This window comes from Caretta caretta, chromosome 12 (assembly GCF_965140235.1).
Source record: "Caretta caretta isolate rCarCar2 chromosome 12, rCarCar1.hap1, whole genome shotgun sequence".
In the NCBI taxonomy this organism is placed as follows: Eukaryota; Metazoa; Chordata; order Testudines; family Cheloniidae; genus Caretta; species Caretta caretta.
The window spans coordinates 10,389,612-10,405,691 of NC_134217.1; the positions used below are offsets into that span (position 1 = coordinate 10,389,612).

Sequence of the window (16,080 nt, forward strand, 5' to 3'; positions counted from 1 at the left end):
ATAATCACTTCCCTCAATCTGCTGGCAGTGCTCCTACTAATACAGCCCAAGATGTCGTTGGTCTTCCTGGCAACAATGGCACACTGCTGACTCGTATCTAGCTTCTTGTTCACTGTAATCTCCAGGTCCTTTTCTGCAGAACTGCTGCTTAGACAGCCACAATTAGCTGGAATACTTGAGATTAGAGGGGGAGGGGGAGCGGGAGTGTGTTCCCAAAGAGACAGAACTGAATGTTTCCAAATAATTTTAAAGTTGTCAAATAGGGCTGTTATTGAGGTATTTGGGAAATATCCTCAGGTTACACAACATTACTTAATATGGTACAAATATTGTGTGTCTTTATGTTGTAACGTATCATTTAGAATTGAGCAGTCTGTGAATAGCTAATACTGAAGGAAAATACAATGGTAACCTCTACATAATTTAAGTAAAAGAATACATTGTATATAGCCAGAGGGGTTCAACTCTTTGAAGAACCAATCTTAAAGTACTGTTATACACGAATGTGAATTTGTGTTCCCCAAGGTGTCTCCTTATTTCCATTTTCATCACACTAACACCAGTTTTAATTTAAAAAATCTCCCATCAGTCAAATGTTGCCTTATCCGTGGAGCTTACATTGCTAATTGGTCAGATCTGTTCTAACCTTGTCTTTTCCAACTGTCTTAAAATGTGCAATTGATATCAAGAGAATCATCAATGTCCATTTTTGGCTTTCCAAATTTCATATTTTAAAGACTATAAAACCTATGAAATTATCTGGGATATTAAACTAATCTTCAAGTTACCAAGAAAAGGGCCAAATAATTAACTTACAATTTTTTACATTGGTCTAAAGTTTGGAGGTGAACCAGAACATTATTTTAAAATATAAAATGAAAGGACATTCTCTGTTGCCTTTGGCTTGAATAATAGTTGCAGAATGGGGCCACAAGAATGAGGGGTAAAACCAGGAAAATGGGAACAGGCCCAGCAGGTCTGACATGTGGTGGAGGGTCTTTCTTCCTGTCCTCGGCAAAAAGAATCTAAAATGTCTTTAGAACTGACTTTTCCCACTCTTGTTTTTTTGTCATAAATTAAGCAATGCATAATAGTAAGACAATATGTTGTGAGTACCAGTAAACATTGCTTAGTTTAATTTTCCCAGGCTCTTAAGCTTATTTTAGCATAGTTTAAATTTAGCATCTATAACTGACATGGACAGTAATTAAAATCTGTGCTTAACAAAGCTCATGTATAACTTCCTTTTCATCTTCGTTTTTTGTCTCCTAGGTCTTCTAACATTTATAAATTGTGCCTATGTTAAATGGGGAACAAGGGTGCAGGATGTATTCACGTATGCTAAAGTCCTTGCCCTTATTGTCATCATCGTAACAGGAATTGTTAGACTATGCCAGGGTAAGCTTATAAAACTAATTAGAGGTTGGTGTGCAGCAATAAGGCTGGGGAATAATCAGTTTGGTTTTCATTAGGAACATCCATAGAAGCTGCAAAACAGTATTTTTAAATTAATCTGTAATGTTAAATTTATATTTATGTAATACCAGATCTCTCTATTAAGCAATAAGGTCCAGCATATCCATCCAGATATTAACAACTTGGCCAGTGTTGTGAATGAAGATCATACTTGAATTGGCCTAACACACCTAAGCAATTTTACACCCTCTGGTTTGGAATGGTTAGTGGAATGAAATAGCAAGCAGCAACATGCAGAACTTGCAAAATACAGTTTGAAGAGAGAAATATGATGTCTCCAGTGTCTAGTAATATTGTGAGGTTCACTGAACCTCAATCTAAACTTTTTGTAATCTGGATTTTGGATAAGATGTGCAATTACACAAAACTGTACAATTGCAATACTTCTCTTCAGCGTATACCTTCACTGATATCTATCTGTGAAGTTGAATGGACTCAAAGCCATTTAAAAGGAGCTATACACTTAGATGTGTGCCTCTGAAGGTGGCTGTTCTGCATCTATAGAAGGAGTATCAGCCCAGTATTAGTTCCTGATTTCTCTTCTTTATTGTTCAGCATTAAATAGTTTATTGCTGGTTCTTTTTCTTATTAGTCATAATATTTTAAAGTTGTTTTCCATCAAACTTTTTTTTTTTTGAGTTTTACTCCTGTGTGTTTTGGAAGCTTTCCGTGTTGGCTCAAAAAAGTACACAACCCAATTTTAAATTATGAAAAATGTGTCCTTTGCCCAAATTATGCTTTGTGTTTAGAGTGAAGTCATTGTTGAGGGACTGTACCCCACGTTCTTTCCTTATTCTTGGGCCGGTATTGAACAAAACGTGCCTATATGAGCACTACTGCACAGTGTGTCACTTCAATACAAAATACCTCTGCACCATTGGCTGCTCCACTGACCTTAATATATTTACCACTAACATCCTGGATGCTGCCTGCCTTCTTTCCTGCTCCTAACTTGACTGTTGCTCCATCTTCCTCAGTGTCATCCAAGATACTGAGGAGGAGAGCAATGCAGTGACACATTTAAAGGACTCAAATATTTGGGCTGGTCAACCTTGGCAATGCCTTATAAACTGCTTTTCCCACCCTACAAATAGCAACATATTGCTGTAAAAAGTACAAGGTGTTTAGAACTGTAGCTATATTTTTGGGCATTGGAATGTACAAGATAGTAACTCACCTTCCTGTAGTCAATATTATAAAATGTTTATATTGCTATTGTATTGCCACAGTGCTGACAATGTCAGCACATGTTGGAAAAAACTCACTCCAAGTTGAAGGGTGACGTAAATGATATTAGTCGCAGCAGTATTGATAGCACACAAGACTTAAGTGTACTTTGGAAGATTTTGTCCCTACCATTATTTAACATTTTATGTTCCCTTAATTGCTATCAATTTGGCCCTTTCGATACTTAAACTAAATTGGTCTACCTCTTAATATGCACAAATTCATGGACTCGTCACATCTTTTTGTATGCATTTAAATGTTTACAATGTAATGGACAGTAGTCTGAACCTATGATAGCAACTATAACTCATCAAATCAATCAGAACTTTAACAAAATGAAATACAGGTATTTATCCATTTGGATAAATGACTGATTTTATGAATCTGCGTGTATTTTTGAAAGACAGTCATCCCTGCCCACCCCTAAATAAATAAATAAAAGGGTTAGTTTTGACTCTCACAGGCGAAGTGGTTCAGAATTTCAGAGATGGTATAACCCATAGAATTGTACCATTTCATTTGTATACAATGGCTTGAGCCAAAAGGATACTGCCAAGGCTGTTACAAGTATGATTGAACTGTATTTTGGGTTACAAGCCTGTACTTCACTGTCCCTCAGATCTGTCTCTGCTGTTACTATGAACAGGTCAGGTATTTAGCTGCATAATAATAATGCTTTCTGAGTTCTCCATAGAATAGATTTTTTTTTTTTAATAAAATTAAGTGCCCTGCTTATTCTCAAGTCTGTAACAGGCAGAATGGAAGGATGGGTCAATAAGTGATCTTGAAGGAATGTGAAAATTCCTAGTTCTTGGCTTGTTTTGCTACTTTTGCATATCAAACTAAAAAACATTTTTACTTACTATGTCATACCATAATGCATATGTATTTCTCCCCCCCCCCCCCCCCAGGACATTCAGGACACTTTCAGAACTCCTTTGAGGGATCTTCTTGGGACCTAGGAGACATTTCTCTTGCACTGTATTCCGCCCTGTTCTCTTACTCAGGCTGGGACACCCTTAATTTTGTAACAGAAGAAATCAAAAATGCAGAAAGGTAAAGGATCCAGTTTTTTTAAGGATGTTATTTAATTAAACTTGGACTGTTAAGTCACTAATGTAGTGACTGTTTTTCACTGAAATGTGTTCTGAGCTGACAAGGAATTTGATTATTGTAAAACTACTCTGTGTGGACACACAACTCACAACTTTATAATGGATCACCAACAGGGGATTATTAAGCATAAGGTTTATTAATGGCTGAAACACTTTAAAAATAAGGAAGTCTTGATGACTACAGCATACTAGTTGATTAGCAATCGTTACTTTGCAGTTACATATCATGGATAGTTCTTTACAAATAAACTATAATATTGCAGTGTAAATGGTGCACACCATTGTTTTTATCTGTGCAATTGCCTAGACAGTTTCAAAGTCTCAAAACATAATCCCAACACACAGGTGAATGCTGAAAATGTGCGACTGACAAGTCAGTTAATTGTGTAGCTCCGTCTTTAAACAGAAATGGTTAATGTAAAATTCACATCTGTCTGACATGTTTTTACTTATTACAAGTAACAGCTAAGATTGCTATAGCTAAAAGACGGGGGGGAGGGAGTTCCTTTTTTCCCCAGCCGGCTTGCTTTATACGTAATTAGTCAGTTTGCTCTGTTTGAGCATTCACACAGCAAAGGAGAGACACGTTTTCCTTTAAAAATTTTTGTTGCAAAATGACAATTAGCAACTATCTTTTTTTTTAACTGACTAAATTTCAGGTTGACAATGTCTCTTTTAAACCACTTTGCTAGTGAGTGTTGTACACCTACCCATAAGAGATTTAACGCTCTGTGCTTACGTTAGTCATCTTGTCTTTCTGCATCTGTTGGCAGAGAAAATTGATTTTAAAAACTCCCTTTTGAGTGCTGTTGCAATATCTTTCCACCTTCCTCTTAAAGATAATATAATCTGCTGAGTTAACAGTTAAGTAACTTTTTTCTATTGGATATCATTTAAAAACAAGCTTTCTGCTAGGAACGTTTAATTAAGATGATGAAACCTCCTTTACATCCATATATTGTTCATAAGCTCAAATTTCTAATGCAGCAGGCTTTATTCCTGGCAGTGACTCTCACTCATAAAGCAAGCTTCAAATTTTAGTTGCCCATATTATACTAATGCTCAAAAGAATAAGGAGGTGTTTGGTCTCATGAAATGTCTTTGAGTATGGTAGAATTTTTCCATAATCATCCTGTCTCATACTTGTCCTGTGAAAGTTCTAGTCCACAATTACATCTGAAAAGGTCCCTGGGCTTTTTTTTCTTGAAGATTAATGCCCTTGAAGAGCCGTTCCAGCTTTTTTGTTTCATGAGGTGACGTGTCTGCATTTCTTCTTCATGCTAAGGTCCACAGATCCATTACAATGAGTACTTCAGGCTGCTTCCAGTTTGGGGGCAGAACCAGACCTCTCGGTCATTGGCAACAGGAGAATGCCCTTCCTCCTAAAGTTTCTCCATTTTTTTTTTTTTTACCCTGCCTCCATGGTGCTTGGCAGGTTCAACCAGACCTCCTGGCTGTAGAGCTTTTCTGATGAAAATTCTTTATTTTGAATTATTTGACTCTCTCTGTCACTCTGTGTCTCTCTAATTCCCAGCCATGTCCTAGAACTGCATTTGATTTTTTTGAGGAAAGTCCCTTCAGCTCTGCTTCCTCTGCTGAGGTGTTTGCAGTGGCTGGTGCCCCTGCAGGCTTTAGCAGCAGAGCTAAGCTGAGGAAAAGGCAAAATGAAAGGCCTGTCTCACTTTGGAGCTTGGTCCTGTTCTATGGGCAGAATGCAATTGCGTGGGCTAAGATGTGAAGGACAAGTCACCTCTGTTACCTTTCCCTGGGCAGGAAAGGAGCCAGATTGGATTAGAGAGGCTAACTCTGCTGGGCAAAATACAGCCAAGGCCAGACTGGATTGTCTCAGCTCCCTCCCCTGGCAGGAAAGGAGGCATGTAGAAATGGAAAAGAACAGGCTCCAGTGGCAAGCAGCCTCTCTTTCCCTAGCTGCATGAGGGGCAGCAAAGCCAGAAAGACAGCATGCCAGATGGAAGATCATGCCTAAAACCCCATATAGGTCACACCAGCAGCCATACCTCTGACTGCAAAGCTGAATCCCTCCTACCTCTCAGGTCAGGTGGAGGGTACTTGACACAACATGGACCCTACCAATGCCAGAATGCAGTACGGGGTGTTTGTTTCCAACTCTCACCCTCTGCTGCCACCTCTTTAACATCCCCCCAGGGACCCCTCTTCATATCCTGTGCTGAGACCTCCAGGGGAAACAGGTCCATCTGCCCCATGTGGATCCCATGCAACAGAGGGGTCTAGCTTATGGGAGCCCATTATTGACCCCCCACCAGATCAGTACCTCCCTTGAGACACCCAGAAGGGCTCCATGTGGGGATGGAGAGACAAATAAGACCAACCTCTTTGAGGACAGTCCCATTTTAGGTCTTATGTTTTGCAGATGGATGGCAGCCTTTTTTCTTTTCCCAACTTCAGTCATTACCGTTTGATCTTACATGTGTTCTCAGGGTCTCTCCAGGATAGCAATATAGGCTTTAGGGAAAAGGAAATTTGCTTTTCTTTCCAGACTGTTTTTCTGATTGGGGCTCTGTAGAGAGAGGAAGCTGAAACAAACAGTGATACAGTTTCTGGAGTATCTTGGATTCCAGAAATGCGTGACACTAAGGAAGTCAGTTATAAGCTTGGACAGATGATAAAGAGCATTAGGTAAAAGGTCTCATCTCAGAAGACTTGTAATAGATGATTGCCATAATGGAAAACAAGTGGTGTCACACACAAAAAATCTATTTCTTATTTAAGCCTATTGGGAATTCTGATTTCAAGTGCAAGCATGCCTCAGGGATCCAGAGTTGATATGATACCTATCCACTAATTCTGGGTACTCCTTCTGCATCTTGCCCGGTCTCATTCATTGGAAGAGATCTACTTCCCATTATATGTTCTTTGCTCCCACAACTGGTGAATGCAGAGAATTAAGGTTGTTGGTTTTGGGGGTGTTTGTACCATTCTCTGGTTTAGTTCAGAGAATGGGTACTAGAAAGAGAGCAAAGCATCCATCAGCTGAAACATAATAATTCACTGATGTCTCAGAGCACTGCTCCTTACATTGGTAACAGACCTGTTTAGGTCATGACCATCAACATTTCTGATAGCATCTTTATGATAACTTGGAAGAACATGATCAACCCTACTCCAGAGACAGATTCTCCCATCCTGGGTGGAGCAAAGTCTTCTACCCACTAGAGGGGAGATGAACATCAAAACACATTTGGCAAAGTTGGATTAGCAGAGTACTCCTACACGAAGAAATATCTCATTCATGGTAAAGCAGTTTGGTGGGCTGGTGATCAGCTTCTCTGCATCTGGAAACCGTAAATAAAGTGACCTGCAGCCTCTCTGTCAGACTTGGAGCATGAGGCAGGGATGAAATCTTGTAAAGCTTATCAGGGTGCCTCACTGTCTGGCCACCTTTTCCATTGTTTGTCAGATATGGAACAGCTTCTGTATGAGAAGAGATTAAAGACTGGGACTGTTAATCTTAGAAATCTCACATTGGTACCTTCTTTGCGTTTTATGAAATCTGCAGTGATAGTGTTCTTAAAATGAACAACTTGTGGTGGTTCATAATCCAAGACTGCTGTAACATGAAATATATGACAGAATGCGGGTAAAACAGAACAGGGGATATACAATTCTCCCCCAAGGAGTTCAGTCACAAGTTTAATTAATGCATTATTTTTTTTTAACTAGCTTCATCAATATGGAAGCATGTCCTCTGAAATGGTGGCTGAAGCATGAAGGGACATATCAATGTTTAGCATATCTGGCACGTAAATACCTTGCAATTCCGGCTACAAAAGTGCCATGCAAATGCTTGTTCTCACTTTCTCGTGATCTTGTAAATAAGAAGAGGGCAGAATTATCTCCTGTAAATGTAAACAAACTTGTTTGTCTTAGCGATTGGCTGAACAAGAAGTAGGGCTGAGAGGACTTGTAGGCTCTGAAGTTTTACATTGTTTTATTTTTGAGTGCAGTTATGTAACAACAACAAAAATTTTACATTTGTAAGTTGCATTTTCATGACAAAGATTGCACTACAGTATTTGTGTCAAGGTTCCTTCCTCACTCTGAACTCTAGGGTACAGATGTGGGGACCTGCATGAAAGACCCCTAAGCTTATTTTTACCAGCTTAGGTTAAAAACTTCCCTAAAGTACAAACTTTGCATTGTTCTTGAACCGTATGCTGCCACCACCAACTCTTTAAAACAAAGAACAGGGTGTGGCAAATTACCGGCACTACTTTGATGGGTCTCACGCTTTCTCCTCTTGGGGAGGGTTCAGGGCACCGTTTCTCGCCCCTGCACTGGGGTATTAACTGCCCCCCTAGTGTCCCTAGAGGATGGGAGTGGAGAGGGAGGGACCCAGGCCTACCCTCTACTCCGGGTCCCAGCCCAGGGGCCCTAGGGATAGCGGTAAACTGCTTGAACTAGCGGTTCCTTCCCCTGGGCTACTTCCCTCTCCTGCTCTTCAGCTTGTGGGGCTTCGTGCTCTCCCTCTGCACAAACCAGGTGTCCCTTTACCTAGGTCTTGGTGGTCTTAGCCCACTGCAGCACTTCTCCAAACTCTCCTCTGCTTCCCTCCAAACTGCTGTCTGCTCCAACACCAATCCACTCTGCTTCAACTCCTTCCCTTGTCTGATTGAAGCAGGGGGGTTTTATCAGGTGACTGGCTTCAGGTGCTTTAATTGGCTTCAGGTTGAGGGGAGATATGATTTGCTCTCTATAAATATATCAGAGGGATAAATACCGGAGAGGGAGAGGAATTATTTAAACTCAGTACCAATGTGGACACAAGAACAAATGGATATAAACTGGTCATTGGGAAGTTTAGACTTGAAATTAGACGAAGGTTTCTAACCATCAGAGGAGTGAAGTTTTGGAATAGCCTTCTAAGGGAAGCAGTTGGGGCAAAAGATCTATCTGGCTTTAAGATTAAACTTGATAAGTTTATGGAGGAGATGGTGTGATGGGATAACATGATTTTGGTAATTAATTGATCTTTAAATATTCATGGTAAATAGGCCTAATGGCCTGTGATGGGATGTTAGATGGGGTGGGATCTGAGTTACTACAGAAAATTCTTTCCTAGGTATCTGGCTGGTGAACCTTACCCATGTGCTCAGGGTTCAGCTGATCACCATATTTGGGGTCAGGAAGGAATTTTCCTCCAGGGCAGATTGGAAGAGGCCCTGGAGGTTTTTCACCTTCCTCTGTAGCATGGGGCACGGGTCACTTGCTGGAGGATTCTCTGCTCCTTGAAGTCTTTAAACCACGATTTGAGGATTTCAATAGCTCAGACATAGGTGAGAGGTTTTTTGCAGGAGTGGGTGGGTGAGATTCTGTGGCCTGCGTTGTGCAGGAGGTCGGACTAGATGATCATAATGGTCCCTTCTGACCTTAGTATCTATGAATTAATCTATAGCAAACTTTCTCCCTCTACAGGGAATAATGCTCCCTTCTAACACTCTCCTGCTGCCCTCTGGCCATGCAGTATCACAAGGGAAAGAGCCCACTTGGAGACGTCTTCCCCCAAAATATCCCGCCTAGCCCTACACCCCCTTTCCTGGGGAAGGCTTGATAAGAATCCTCACCAATTTGTACAGGTGAACACAGACCCAAATCCTTGGATCTTAAGAACAATGAAAAAGCAATCAGGTTCTTAAAAGAAGACTTTTAATTAAAGAAAAGGTAAAAGAATCACCTCTGTAAAATCAGGATGGTAAATACCTTACAGGGTAATCTGATTCAAAACATAAAGAATCCCTCTAGGCAAAACCTTAAGTTACAAAAAGAGACAAAAACAGGAATATACATTCCATTCAGCACAGCTTATTTTACCAGCCATTAAGCAAAAGGAAATCTAACGCATTTCTAGCTAGATTAGTTACTAATTTAACAGGAATTGTAAGGCTGCATTCCTGATCCGTTCCTTGCAAAAGCATCACACAGACCCTTTGTCCCCCCCCGCCCTCCAGATTTAAAAGTATCTTGTCCCCTCTTTGGTCATTTTGGGTCAGGTGCCAGTGAAGTTACCTTAGCTTCTTAACCCTTTACAGGTGAAAGGGTTTTGCCTCTGGCCAGGAGGGATTTTATAGCACTGTATACAGAAAGGTGGTTACCCTTCCCTTTATATTTATGACAACTTGTATGAGGTGAATTGAAAAATACTATTTCTTTTGTTTATCATTTTTACAGTGCAAATATTTGTAATCAAAAATAATATACACCTTGTATTCTGTGTTTTAATTGAAATCAATATATATGAAAATGAAGAAAAACATCCAAAATATAATACATTTCAATTGCTATTCTAGTGTTTAACAGTGCAATTAAAACTGCGATTAATTGCGATTAATTTTTTTAATTGTGATTTTTTTTTAGTTAATCGTGTGAGTTAACTGTGATTAATCAACAACCCTAATTTGTAGACCTTAGCATGAAGAAGAAGAGAAAAATGTATCTGTGCTTAGCTGAAAATTATCTTTCTGTGTAATAAGATCCACAGATTCAGCTCACTCTGGAGACAAATGGATCATCCACAATACAGATGGAAACTGACAGCCCAGTATTTGGGTTTGTTGTGATTAGGTAGAATATACTATGCACTGCCATAGGAGAAATGTTTGTATTTCCTCAAAGTATATTTAACACAATCTCTAATTAAAAAAGTAGCTTTGAATTATCTTGGCTGTGGAATTTCTCAACTGGAGGGAATTTCAAGAGGTGATGCATTCATCTGATGCTAGGGAATGACAGGTCTGATCCTGCCCGAAAGCTGCACGCAGGTTGGAGAACCCATGGTAATGGATCTGTGGACCTTATTACTTGCACAATGGAAATTTTCAGGTAAGCAGATAATTTTTCCTATTCTAGCATTCCCTTTTAGCCATGCCTTTGTGAATTTCAGGTCAAGGTGTAGGATGGCAGCCATGTGAGAGATAGTACGCAACCTTTGATTAATATTTAGGATACTCACAGGGAAGCCACATAGAATATTTTACATTCTCTTGTCAAAGAACTCGGGCTTAAAATTGCATCAGACATTGAGGTTTGGACTTGCAGCTTCTTTCTAGTTTTGAAAAGTTTTGAAAATACCCTGATTCTTCCATCTTCTGCATAGTATTTTTAGGGGATTAAAGGGGGACGATGAATACCCCTCTGTAGTTTTGTGTTTTTTCTTTTTTGTTTGTTTGTTTGTGGTTTTGTTTTGTTTTTGAAAGGCATCTCCTCTGTTTTCCATTTCCTGCCTGAGTGTAATGGGACAGGCCTCACCACCACGGTGCCTCCTGCTGGCTGTCCTAGGAATTAGCTCTTGTTTCACCAACATGCCCTCATCTAGTAGTGTCTCGCCTGTCGTCATTCTCACCTCCACCTCTAGGACCCATGTCGCTCCCTGGACTGTGCTCCACTCGGTTCTCTCCCCGCTCCTCCCCAGGGGACCTGGCAGTGCTCAGTGCAGTCCACTCATCGCAGTGGCAAACTGCAGTGCATGCACTGGCCACTCCCCTTGGTGGCAAGTGGAGGAGGACCCAGGCCCACCCACTACTCTGCGTTCTGGCCCAGGGACCCTATAGCTGGCAGCCATGTATTGCCCCTCCTCCTACTCCACCATCTGTTTCCCTGGGCCACTTCCCCACAGCCCTAGCACCTTCTCCGCCCTTGTATCAGGGCCTCAGTCTGGCAGCCATCTGGTTGGAGCTTCCTCTTGTTCCCTTTTCCAGCACTGCTCTGTCCGAGGTGCTGTCTCTCTCTTGACTAGGGTGACCAGACAGCAAGTGTGAAAAATCGGGACGGGGGTGGGGGTTATAGGAGCCTATATAAGGGAAAAAGACCCCCAAATCGGGACTGTCCCTATAAAATCGGGACATCTGTTCACGCTGCTCTCAACCCTCCTACAGGGTAGCCAGTCCTCCTCCCTTACCCTCCCAGGAGAGACTGCCTCTGTTCTGCTCAGCGGCCCTTCTTATATAGGCCAGCCTGACCCTGACTGGCTGCTCCACTAAGCCTTCTCCCTATTGGCTGGCTCAATAAGACTCTTCTAATTGGCTGGGTTCTGCGCAGCCTCCCCAAGGCTGCTTTAATCCTTCTGCCTGTGTGGGGCAGCTACCCCACCACACTGGGGTACTAGATTTACTAAATATGTCTATTAGTAATATATATTTCAGGAATGATCCTTGTATTGCTTGTTCTCCAAGAGTGTGGTGGGATATAATTATATTGGTTAATCTTTGGTGCAATGAAAATTATTGCTATTGCTGAGAAAAAGGTAACTATATAATATAGTCCCCATTTTCTCTCTCTTGTTCTCTGCGGAGCTGGCACTTTTCTTTTGTTCTTGTTTCACATCATTAAACTTTAGCTTAAACTGGTATTTGAAGTAAGTAATTGCTCTCTGGATGGATCTCAGCCACTAGCTATTACGATGCTCAGATCTTTGAACCATGAGCGTTGCATTAGTCACTCTCTAGGAGAACAGTCCCAAGAATCATGGTCTCTTATCTTTTAAAGAGTTTTTAATTACTTTGTATTGCACTGACATTTTGCCACAGTAATTTGACTTTGTGATAGTGATGACATTGTAATGGTGTTGAATCCCCTTTTAGTGCCATTAGGGAAGTAATGAAAAAATCCTTACTCTGTGCCAAATTCATTTTTAAAAGGTAAATGACGCTTTAAAATATTAAATCCAACAAATGCAAAAGGCTGACTTGGAGTTTGTCACTCTCTAAGTATTGATCCAGTTTGCTGGTTTTGCCACCCTGAACGAGACAATTTTTTCAAAGTTTTGTTTTGACAGGAGGTTTTTGAAAGAAGAAGAGCTTGCATTCAATTAGAAACATTTATCAAATGTAATCAGCTCAGTCTAGCTCTAAATAACTTAGATATTTCCATTGATATCTGACACTGACAGATAGGCAAAGTAAGAAAAATGCTACTTAGACCTTATTAGAGTTTCATTTAAGGATATTACATTGACAGTTTGTTTTAACGGTTATAAAGCGTTAACTTTTTGAATCTGTATTTAGTATTTTTAGTGTAATTGTCTGACTTCCCCCATAATTTTCTGCAACTGTGAAAATTTAAATCTATTTAAAAAGTGGGAAAAAATTTAACCCGTAATTTTGCACAACTGTAGACATGTAAATAGATAAACAATTTAAAAATGCTTAAAAATAAATACTGATATTTGTTGAAATTATATATATTTTTTAAAACCCTAGAATTTTCCCAAGCCTATTTGCTGTTTTTGTCTCATCAGGAATCTGCCACTGGCTATTGCAATTTCTATGCCCATTGTGACGGTTATCTATATTTTGACCAACATAGCTTACTATACAGTGCTGGATATTAATGCTGTTCTTTCTAGTGATGCTGTGGCGGTGGTAAGTCAAATATATACCATACTGCTGTATTGTCAAATCTTCATATTTTAGAGAGATTTACTACTTGTGCACATTGTAGGTAAAGTCCCTGGTCACTCACGTTCCTTCCTGTGCCATGTATATTTTCCCCTAAATCTAGAAGGGGAGACCAATTGAATAATTAATTTATCCTAAATACTTAAATCTGGTCTTAAACACAAATATTGTGAATGTGCATACTGTGTATTGGTTTCTTTTAACTTAATAGCAATCCTATTTAAAACCAGCACCTAATCCAAGCCACTGGCATATTTTGCAAAGATTCTGAGTAGGTGTATGCTCCTTGAGGTATTTAAAGAATAATAACAGGAATCATTAATACTTAGCATGTTCTTAGTCATTTTTATGCTATAGTTTTTAATAACTTGAAATGTGTTTGAAAAATGTTGTACTGAGACACTAACTAATCTGTCTTCAATGTGAAGTAGCTTTGTTATCTGTTTGCCAATAGATAATGTTGCAATTTAGCCATGCTAATATTTGTACTACTCTCTAACCAAGTTTTATCACTCATTGTTTCCTAGCCCTACTAAAATTGCATCAATTCCTACAGTTCTTCTGTAAAACAGAAGTACAAAATTGAGGGGGAAAAAAAAATCCTGAATTTGAAGGATTGGATGCTCATTTGTGTAGGGATTTTTTTTTAAAGTACCCTAAGTTTTATTCAGTAATTCACCTATTCTCCGTAATATAATTTCTTACAGATACAATATATCCTCTATATTTTGATCATTGGGCTGGTAGGGCAATTGTTATAGTAAACCTTATTAAAAAATTTGTATGACTGTACAAGCTTAATCAACTTTAAAATGTAACAAACTAAGCTCTAAACAGAGATGGGTGAGATTTAGTTTAGTCAGCAGTTTACAAAGGATAGGGGTGGTTTTTAAAAAAATTTCCCCTATGAAAACTAAATCCCAGTGTTGACTGTGATGAACTGTGGTGGCTTGCATCACAGCAAATAGATTCCAGTGATTTCAAATGATCTGTTCAATCTCAGTCTGAGCTTAGCTACTCAGAACAAAACTAAGGCCTGGTCTACACTACGGGGCTAGGTCGAATTTAGCCACGATAGGTTGATTTTAAAATGAATGTATCCACACAACCAACCCCGTTCTGTCGACTTAAAAGGCTCTTAAAATCGACTTCTGTACTCCTCCCTGGTGAGTGCTACAATCGACCTTGCTGGGTCGAATTAGTGGTAGTGCGGATGCAAATCGACAGTAATGGCCTCCGGGAGCTATCCCAGAATGCTCTGTTGTAACCGCTCTGGACAGCACTTTGAACTCCGATGCACTGGCCAGGTACACAGGAAAAGCCCCGGGAATTTAGGAAATGAAATTCAAGTTTGGTCAGCGTGGCGAACTTGTCAGCAGAGGTGACCATGCAGTTCCCCCAGAATTGCAAACGAGCTCCAGCATGGACCGAAAGGGAGACACTGGATCCGATTGCTGTATGGGGAGAAGCCTCTGTGCAGGCAGAACTCCGATCAAAAAGAAGAAATGCAAATATATTTGCCAAAATCTCACAGGGCATGGTGGAGAGAGGCTATAACAGGGGCACACAGCAGTGCTGCGTGAAAGTTAAGGAGCTGAGGCAAGCCTACCAAAAGACAAAGGAGGCAAACGGTTGCTCCAGATCAGAGTCCCATACATGCCGCTTCTATGATCAGCTACATGCCATTCTGGGAGGGGACCCTACCACTACCCCACCATTGTCCATGGACACCTGCAAGGGGGGGAGTCTCACGCAACAGAGAGGAGGATTTTGTGGATGAGGAGGAGGAGGAGGAGAATGCGCAACAGGCAAGCGGTGAATCCGTTCTCCCCAGCAGCCATGACCTTTTCATCCCCCTGGAGCCAATACCCTCCGAAGGCATGATCCCCGACCCTGAAGCTGGAGAAGGCACCTCTGGTGAGTGCACATTTGTAACTACAGTACAGAGTTCAGAAGCAATAATGTTTAATGTTAGATTTGCCCTGAAGAATTGGGATGCATTCGTGGCCAGTAGAGCTACTGGAAAAGCCTGTTCACATGTCTGGGGATGGAGCGGGAATCCTCCAGGGACATCTCCATGAAGCTCTCCTGTAGGTACTCTGAAATTATTCTGGAATCATTGCAGCACAAAGCATGGCAGCGAATGGTCCTGGGTTTTGGTCCTGGGTTTTGGTCCTGGGTTTTGGTCCCATTCAAGCAACATTTGGTCTATATCGTTCTGTGCTCACCTCAGGAGAGTGATATCATTCATGGTCACCTGGTTGAAATAGGGGAATTTTTGTAAGGGAATAGTAAAAGGACCCCGTTCATGCTGGGTTGTTTGTGCTTGGCTAAAAGGGATCATCCCAGAGAATAGCCACGCTGTGGGGTGGGGGGAGGTGTGTGCTGCACATCCATCCAAAAACTGCAGCCCCTCCTTTTAAATGTGAAACCCAACCCATTGCTTGCTATGGGAAAGGATGGTGCTGCAGTTTGAAACCATTCCCACATGTTATGTGTAAGAAGCCAACCCCGCATACCCTTTTGCCTTACCATGGCTGCCTGGAAACCGAACTGTGTTGCCCAGCCGTGTGTGATGTCACCATACCAGCAGGCCCTCAATATAAAAGGCAAAATGCGACCTTGTACCTAAAGCACATGTGCTGTCTGCTGTGAATTGCTTGATTCACTGTGAAAGAGTCTCCGTTTTGTTCTCAGAAATGTATCATCTTAAATTTTACTCTCCCTTTTTATCTTCTGACCCAGGTGCAAATGTTTCTAGGCTCCCCCATCATCTCCGTCCCTGAGGTTATCGCAGATTAGAAGGCAAAAAAAAATGCACTCGCGATGGC

The 16,080-nt window shown here is 40.8% G+C and overlaps 1 protein-coding gene across 1 annotated transcript in view; it reads left to right on the forward strand.

Annotated features, from left to right (window-relative positions):
- The window catches only part of SLC7A6 (solute carrier family 7 member 6), a 57,635-nt gene that overhangs the window by 18,710 nt on the left and 22,845 nt on the right, over positions 1–16,080 (forward strand). Inside the window, exons 3-5 of the mRNA XM_048817181.2 lie at positions 1,273–1,398; positions 3,615–3,759; positions 13,090–13,213. Coding sequence (XP_048673138.1) covers positions 1,273–1,398; positions 3,615–3,759; positions 13,090–13,213 — 395 coding nt within the window. The remainder of the gene's footprint in view (positions 1–1,272; positions 1,399–3,614; positions 3,760–13,089; positions 13,214–16,080) is intronic.